General features: G+C 36.9%; 1 protein-coding gene across 1 annotated transcript in view; it reads left to right on the top strand.

Annotated features, from left to right (window-relative positions):
- Positions 1-5,202, top strand: part of hoxb9a (homeobox B9a) — a 6,911-nt gene extending 1,709 nt beyond the window's left edge. Inside the window, exons 1-2 of the mRNA XM_067381624.1 lie at positions 1-723; positions 3,245-5,202. The exon at positions 1-723 is cut by the window's left edge and continues 1,709 nt beyond it. Of these exons, the coding sequence (XP_067237725.1) occupies positions 210-723; positions 3,245-3,480 (750 nt within the window). The 5' untranslated portion in view covers positions 1-209 and the 3' untranslated portion in view covers positions 3,481-5,202. The remainder of the gene's footprint in view (positions 724-3,244) is intronic.
- The last annotated feature ends 3,372 nt before the right edge of the window (positions 5,203-8,574 follow it).

The raw sequence follows: 8,574 nt of genomic DNA, 5'->3' as shown, positions 1-8,574 counted from the left end.
TTGGCGGATTGATTTACACCCCATTGACGCTTTATCAGGCTCGCGAAAAAAGTCTGACCAATCACTTCGCTCGGAGCGCACACCATAGCAGCCCGGCTCTACTTTGTTGGCGAGCGAGTAGAGAGGAGTACCGTAAAGAGGAGAGTAAAGCACATTTCTATTGTACATGTTTTCCATTTAATGAACAGTACGTTATATAATGTCCGAGAATGTCCATTTCTGGAGCTCTAAGCAACTACTATGTCGATTCTATCATAAGTCATGAGGGAGAAGATCCGAACGCGTCCCGCTTCTCCAATGTACAGTACTCCAGCGCTAGACAACCGGGACCCGGCGAGCATCCCGAATTCCCCTCTTGTAGCTTCCAGCCCAAGCCTCCAGTGTTCAGTTCGTCATGGAGTCCATTCAGTTCCCACGCCTCCAATGGCTTACCCGCGGTCTACCATCCCTACATACCGACGCAGCCAGTGCCTTCAACGGATACTCGATACCTCCGCACATGGCTCGACTGTGCACCGAGAGCAGAGCCGCTACCCGGACAAGGACAGGTCAAGATGGAGCCGCTCCTGGGACATCTCGGGGAACCACCAAAACTCGTCGGGCAGCATGAGTATATCTTGGAGTCCTCTACAGCACGGGAGATGAATTCTGCTCACAGCGCCGGATTTGAAGACAATAAGGACATATGCGAAGGCAGCGAGGACAAAGAGGGACCGGATCAAAGTAAGTTATAAACCTAGGAAGTGAACACTCTGTAAAGCGTTTAATGCTGTCATAAAACTAGAACAAAGCAACGGAGAGCAACAGACACCTCACGCAGCCTAGAATGCATTCTGTGGCATTCTCAAGTTTTCGCTAGCATGTAGGATTTTCTTTTTCTTTTTCAAAACGAATCTGTATTTTTACCCAGATATGGCTCTGATTTAGCCGTGCTACATGCATAGCATCGCTGACGACTGTTTTGATTTTTGCCCATTTGGAGTCATGCAGAGATTTCACACAATTATAAAATAAGCTTTCATGTTTCCAAATCATATTATTTGCGTTTATTTCATTCTCAAGTAACTTTTAGTTTATTCCTTCTCTGACTCTGTTAGAGTCGCTTATTTGCGCGTCAGTGCACTAACCAGTGCACCAACCAGTCGGCTGTAAATAGCTTTTTTTTTGTGCAGTGACTCACCAAAGTGTCTCTTGGTTATACTAAATAGTGCAAATATTTGTATTATGTTTAGTAGCTCTTGGCTGGCAAGAATAGGCTATTTTAACGTTTATTCGTTTTTCATCTGAATCTTTAATTTATTAATTCTACCTAAATCTATGACAGTAATAATCTCTATATCTTTAATAATCTTTAATTGACAGTATATAATCTCTATATAAGTCCATGTATAGTTTAAAAGACCACCAAATAAATTTTAGTACTACATGAATGTTTGTTTTTAAATAAATATCTGGCTGCAGGGGGGTCGAATGTTTTTCCTGACCCGTTCGCCTGTTCTTGAGCTCCCTCAAGAGTGGGTTTGAGCCGGTGCAGAGAATAATCCAAAGAATATTTCTCACTCATGACCATATAAGCATGTTTATCGCTGATGTCTTCCAGTAAGTTTAGAAATGCAGCTAATCTTAGAGATTTGTTAAACGATCGTTTTCTGTAGCGATGAATTTGAAAAAGCCATTGATTTTAATCCATGAAATAGGCTGTGAACTAATGGAATTGTGCTCAATAGAAATCCCCAATGTGCTTCCCGGGCGGCATTCCAGAATAAACTGTAGGCAAAGGCAATGATGTTGGGAGTTACACGTCCCGCTTTGTGCTCATGGCTGCCTATGAGCAAGAAAAAGTTATAGCACTCAAGTTTATTAAGATATTAAAGAAACCAGCATCACGATCAGTCGTATGTGAGGTCTTTAAGATGTTAAATTCTCAAGGTAATACGGTTCAATCCAAACATGGGCAAATTCATTAATAAGGTCAGAGGTCCATTTTCTTTTAAAACGTTTTCGATCAAATTGCCCAGAGGAATTAAATTAGTCTCTAAACTTTGTGTAATAGGTGGAGTTTGGTTCATTTTTCTTAATGGCAACACACGTCACTTTCCTCATCATATAGCCTGACCCTCTTAGTGTTTCATTGTTAGGGATCATGTCTCGGACCTGTCTCGTAAGTCGCAAGGCACTGATGTGTCCGCGAGGCCTGTAGCTGACATGACACGCACGTTAATCATTTTAGATTCGTGTATGTCATTCCATCATTATAAAAATACAATTGCGTCATAAGATTTAGGATATCCTAGAAAGTTGATGTATACATGTGACGTGTATGCCTTGAGGCAGAAGCGATGGAGTTAAGATGTGAAGCAGCTACAAATGCGTGGCCTTTTTCTAACGCCTTAAAACGGGCTGTGCTAAAGTTGAAGGTTTTTCATGCAACGGCATTAGTGTGCACTTATTGCATTTAGAAGAATGCATGTGCTTCAGAAAATCTTCCCTTGACGTCACTGAACCCACAGGTAGGCTACTGAAACACAGGTGACATCAATTTTTGTCATCATAGCGAATCTCGAGTCGCTGTAACACTGAGCTTCTAAGTGTGCATGTTAACAAAAGTCAGCACAACGGAAATTTTTTAGCCTCCCATCTGCATTCCCGACCAAACCACTGAGGGAGAAGACGCCTCGTTAGAGATGCTCTTCCTCCATAATTCATCCCACATTTCTCCCTAAAAAGGAGATAATTTCATGTCACATGTGGCCACATTTTACAGTGCATTCCAGTATGCTTAAACTCCCTGTAGAGTTCAAAATTCAATATTTTTTTCTTCCAAGTCGTTTTCTTATTTATTTAAAAGAACGCTTAGCTTATCAAATGAACACATTGTGGTATATTGTTCAATGCTTTGACATTCTCCGTTGCAGGGAAATGCATGATATAGCCTACATTATCACAGGTGAACTTAGATGGCCTCTTGTACAAAGCTGTTGCTTACTGATGGTTGCAGAATCATTTTATGACAATTTAAACCTAATAATTTGAAACGGCATTGCTTTCCTCATTATTTTCATAAATCAAAGTGTTGGTTTTCATGCAATTAAATTATGGCGCCCAGAGCACTTTGTTTTAATAATATTGATCGTCTTCGTGAAGGTTGGAACTCTAAAGTGCATTGTGAAATGTTTCATGTTTCAAACTGGAATCTGTACTAATATTATGATCTACACTTCTTGTTTTTGACTGTCATTTGCAGACGACCCATCTGCCAACTGGTTACACGCTCGATCATCCCGGAAGAAGCGATGTCCATACACGAAATATCAGACCTTGGAGCTGGAGAAGGAATTTCTGTTCAATATGTACCTCACCCGAGACCGGAGACACGAGGTAGCTCGCCTGCTGAACTTGACAGAGCGACAAGTAAAAATATGGTTCCAAAATAGAAGGATGAAAATGAAGAAAATGAATAAGGACCAGCCCAAAGAATGATAACGCAGACTGGTGCCAGGCGTTCAAGCCTTCTACGAAAAGTCTTTGAAATCTGGAAGATGATGCAAGAGTGTATTACTGCATCAAAAAGAAAAAGCACTCGCACACCATTTTCCGTATGATTGGACAGTGTTAGGCATAGAGTATAAGGGAGAGGTGAGACGATGCAGAGGAGGGGGAAAACGTCGTGCCATCGTTCCCTGCTTTTATTGCATTTTATGACTCGTGTGAAAGAAAAGAACACTTCATCAGGAAATAAACAGGTGATAAGGAACTGGTTTCAACAGGCTAAGAACAGCTGAAATATTGTGCTTTTATAAAGTTGTTCTCTATATTTCTGCATTTTTCATCATTCCTTTTGTCATGGACGTGTGCTGAGAGAAAATGTATTTAACAAAACATAAGCCTCAATCAATATACAAGGGAAGATTTGCTTATCGGTAAAGCATGTTCACTTGTTTGCTAATTGATGTGAGCTCTCTTTTACATTACTAGCCTATTATAATTATAATTCTTATTATTATTATTATTATAAGGGAATAAAACAGCATTTTGCTTGTTTCCTAGTGTCTACATCATATGTGAAGCAGTTATTAAAGTGTGCATACGCTAATGGGTTTTTAAAAACCTTGGAGTTTACTATATTATAAATACTTTCCTTTTGACATTTATTTGTGTGCAAAGATTTATGGTAGATGCGCACAATAAAATGTCACATCTGTTGGTTGATTGGAATTTGAGGATAATGATAATTTCCAAATTTACTCTCAGATCTTTTCTTTATAGCATCTAGCTTCGTTCAGTAGTGTTTGTATAGTTTGGGGTTAAAATCAAGAATCAAACTGAAGTAATTAAAGACAAATGAACTGAGTTGTTTTACCATATAATTTTCAAATATCCCAAAATAATCCTTTTGGAAATTAGAGTGCAGGTTCCGAGTGTGTGTATTTGTAGCGTGCAGTAACCATAGAATTAATTCGTGCTTAAATGTACAACAACCTTCAATACAGATTCGGTCGCAGTTGTTTACATAAATTGGCGCATGCTTCGTATTGTGTAGTTTTCTTATGTACTTGTTATTGGAAAAGCTAGTATTAATTGAGTATTAATTAAGTTGTTTTATGTGGATTGTAATTTTAATTTATTGTAAATAGGTTAATAGTTTTTTTTTTCTTTTGAATGGAATGTTTTATATGTTGTAAGAAGAATTTCAAAAAATACTTCATACTTGAATGAGCTGATACACGTAACCTTTTAATTTTTATTATTTTGTTTACACGCTCCATGTATGTCCAGAATCATGTCCTTTGTCAATTGTCAGTGATGTTTTTTTTCTGTATTTGCTCGTTCCTTCATATTGCTTTAATGGTTTAGAGAATTGTTTCATGTTTTTGTGATTTGACTTTACTGAAATCGAGCGAGTCTATCTTCAAATGTCAAATACTCATTTACATGTTAGTGGCCATTAACGCAACTTTTTCCCATTTTCTTTGAGGCAAGGAACACTTATGCTATTTTCTAAAGCTTGTTTTGTGGCTTCTGTGCATTTATTAAAACACAAATAGTAACATCGCAAGATTTTGAAGAACATGCAAAGACATACTCGCAACACAACGTCTAAATTGTTTTTGTTCAGGACTGCTCCATCTCTTTTTGTGTTATTGTTTTGTTGTTAATCTGTGCTATTGCACTGTTGATGCTGGACTCATTAAAAGTTTACATATAGACCACACACAGGTATTGTCATTTCTATGGACACAACTAACAGGCACGTCGGTGAAAGATGCCAAATACAATGTGATTTATAATTTAATGTTTTTGTTTTCTAAATTAGCACACAATCTATTGTATCATTGCAACAAGAACTCTTTCAAATCCTGAAAATCAAATGTACGAGGCTATGCATGAGAATTGAATGTGTTGTCGATACTAGCCAGACACATGGACATGCATACTAATATTAATTTTGGTGAAATTAATGTCTTTTCTGTTTGTTTTTTTTTTATTATTATTATTATAGGATATGACGAACTGTACCCTCTTTGGTATCCTTTCCAATAATTGCCCTTTATGCTTTTGATTGTAAACCAGCCCAAACTTTATCTCGTCCTTTTGCGCTTCAGCGACATGCTGTAGTGCTCCGGTTTGATGTTTACTGCATTTTATAATGAGAGACATATGTTGTAAACACGTTATCGTGAGCTCGAGCATTCATCTTGAATCAAAATGAAGAAATGTGCAGCTCATATGTGGAAAGAAGAATTACAGCGAATAACAATGACTCATCTTTGCTTTGGCTCTCTTTTTAACGTATTATTTGATTCCCTTATGATATTAATCGTGTTATATTTGGCAATAGCGCAGCCTCCAGATGCAAGCTATGCATCAATAACCAAGAAGGATATTTTGCCGGCAGAGGCGATGTGTAATAAATTATGCAAACTAAAAGAGATAAGGTAGGTCTATATGTTTCAGCATGGGTTGAAGTTCTAGACTGTCAATAAAGTAAGGCCAGAGTCCCTCTGTGAAGAGAAACACTGTAAAATGCAATTAACTTATTTGACAGTATTTTTGAAGCATTTTATTGTGAAATAAAAAGTAAACTGGTTTGATGTTAGATTTAGAGAGCCAGGATTTTACCTATTATCAAACTGAATTGCAAAATGAAAGAGGAACGGAGGCGACATTCAACAGATTGTAACAATTAAATATTTTTGAGGACATTGCCAGTTGTCCTGGCTCACAGATGTGTTCATGAATGCTCATTCGTCACATATTAATTCTGCAAGTCTGTCCTGATGATTCTGGGGGTGAGGAGTTATTTTGAGTCCTGCCACACCATTGACGCCCTTTATTTTGGTGTTTTGAAAGGAAACAAACTGCAGAAAGGATGTGCGCTCGATGTTCGGAGGAAATGGGAAGTCGACTGTCATAAAAAAGAGAAAGAAATTCAATGTGGTGTGCCGCAATAAAATAATATGACTGTAATAAAACTTTATAGGGTATAAATTTCTGAAGGTTAAGAACTAAATGGCTGTAAAGCAAACACTACGCCAGAAAAAAAAGAAAGAAAATGTGAAAAACGTTTCAAGCTTCTAATAACTGTGAGGTAAAATAATTTGCGTAAACACTGCGTCTCAGTTGGGGGAGTCTGTTTTTTTTCTTCTTCTCTTTTCTCGCATTTGTCGTTTATTGTGTACAGCGTTTGTTCTTTCGACGTCCAGATTCCTTACAGAGTAGGGGGTCGGGATGGGTGAGATCTGGACTTCCACATGAGAGCCCTGAGTCCAATTCAATCGACGCCCACCCTTTGTTCCATTTCCGAACGCACTACAGGCCTTATAGCGGGCCATAAACTGCCACAAAAAGGATTTCTGGCGAGACGTCTGGGATGACCAACGTTAATTTGTTTACAACCTTTGGGACCGGGCTCGACTTCGCCATTTTGTGGGCACACACCCGAATGTATCTTGGTAACAAAGGCCGGTTGCTGAAGAGAGAAAAAAAAAATCACTAGTAACCGTCCTTTACCTTCTCTAGCTATAGATACTATAGAAGTTTATTGTCGTTACGATAGTTGCTCAATAGTAATAATATGTGAAGAATTATGATAAATTTGTGATGTGTAGTTTTGTTGTTGTGTACATTATCAATGATGTAAATAATAATGCAATAAAGCTTTCGAATAAATAGAAATCCAAATCTTTTTTCTTTCTTTAAACAAAATGATTTTTTTTTTTTTTTATCTCTGTGGTCGGAAGCTTAAAGCCTGTCAGTATTGACTAACAAAAGGCAAGTCAAAGAGATGATGATGATTATTATTATTACTGGAAGTAAACTAAATATTTTTGTGATAATGGTACGATAGTGCACAAGAATGCATCCCAAATAAGAAAAGTAAGGATTTATGCATGGAAATGTTACATCGTGGCCTGAATATTAAATTTTTAATAATCTGTAGCCTGTAATTACAACTAAAAAGTAGCAGAATCAACATATTATTATTATTATTATTATTATTAGGCTAGTAGTAGTAGTAGTAGTATCCTAATAGCAGCAGCAGCAGTACGCTTGGTGGTATAGATAATAGTGGTAATAGTAATTTCATAAAAATAAATAAAACGAGTGCAACCCAAATAAAAATAGTCTAATTTATCATACACGGACGGAATGCTACGTTTGAGCCTTATTCTAAATCATAAATCTAATACATTTAAAAATATTAGCGAAACATTGGTAAGAAGGAAACGTGACTGTATTTCATTCTTTTTATGGTTTAAAATTAGGTAGTGTTAGTGTTCCAACCCAATGTGAATTACTTTTCTAAATATGTTGAAAAACCACACAAGACTAGATCCTAGGGGTCGGTTTTAAATGGATTCCTTGTTATAGAGAATTAAAATAAGTACTTTACATCATTGAATTTGCACTTACTGAGCTGTTAATTCGCTCATTCTGTTTTTATGTTCGTTGTTTATAGAACCATTAGCTTTTGAACTTCCGTCTCATTACAGCGGAATTTGCTCATGGAGTAACATACAATTGCCGCTTGATGGCAATGTTGGTCCATCAAAAAGAGACTGGCTGGCCACCCTCCACCCCCAAACCGGAAACACTGGGGCCAAAACATTTGCAGACATGTGCGGTATTACACTTGACTAAAGTACGGTTCACACAATTTTCCTCTGTCACAGCGGAGCTTTTGAAGGAAAAAAAAAAACATGAAGGTAGATCATTAACTTCAGAGGATTTTTAATCTATGTGATAAAGGTCCAGAGAAACAAGTAGACTCTCTTTTCCTTTTTTTTTTCTCTTTGAGTATAAACAAATGTATCTTTAAATTTTACGATATACAAACTTTAATACAATAAGCAGGATGTTTTTTGTAATTCTGTAAAATCCTAAACAAAATAGTTTTTAAAAGTTTTTAGCTGGGCTTATTGTGAATTATTGGAGCAATGTTGAAATAAATTAAATCACTATTTGTATATGACTCAAAAATGTAGAGATGTGATGTTTCAGTGATTATTTAATATATATGATTTAAATAAGATATAAAATCAACACACAAATCTTGGGTTATAAAATGTTTTA

This window comes from Chanodichthys erythropterus, chromosome 3 (assembly GCF_024489055.1).
Source record: "Chanodichthys erythropterus isolate Z2021 chromosome 3, ASM2448905v1, whole genome shotgun sequence".
In the NCBI taxonomy this organism is placed as follows: domain Eukaryota; kingdom Metazoa; phylum Chordata; class Actinopteri; order Cypriniformes; family Xenocyprididae; genus Chanodichthys; species Chanodichthys erythropterus.
This window is presented reverse-complemented; position numbering and strand designations above follow the sequence as displayed.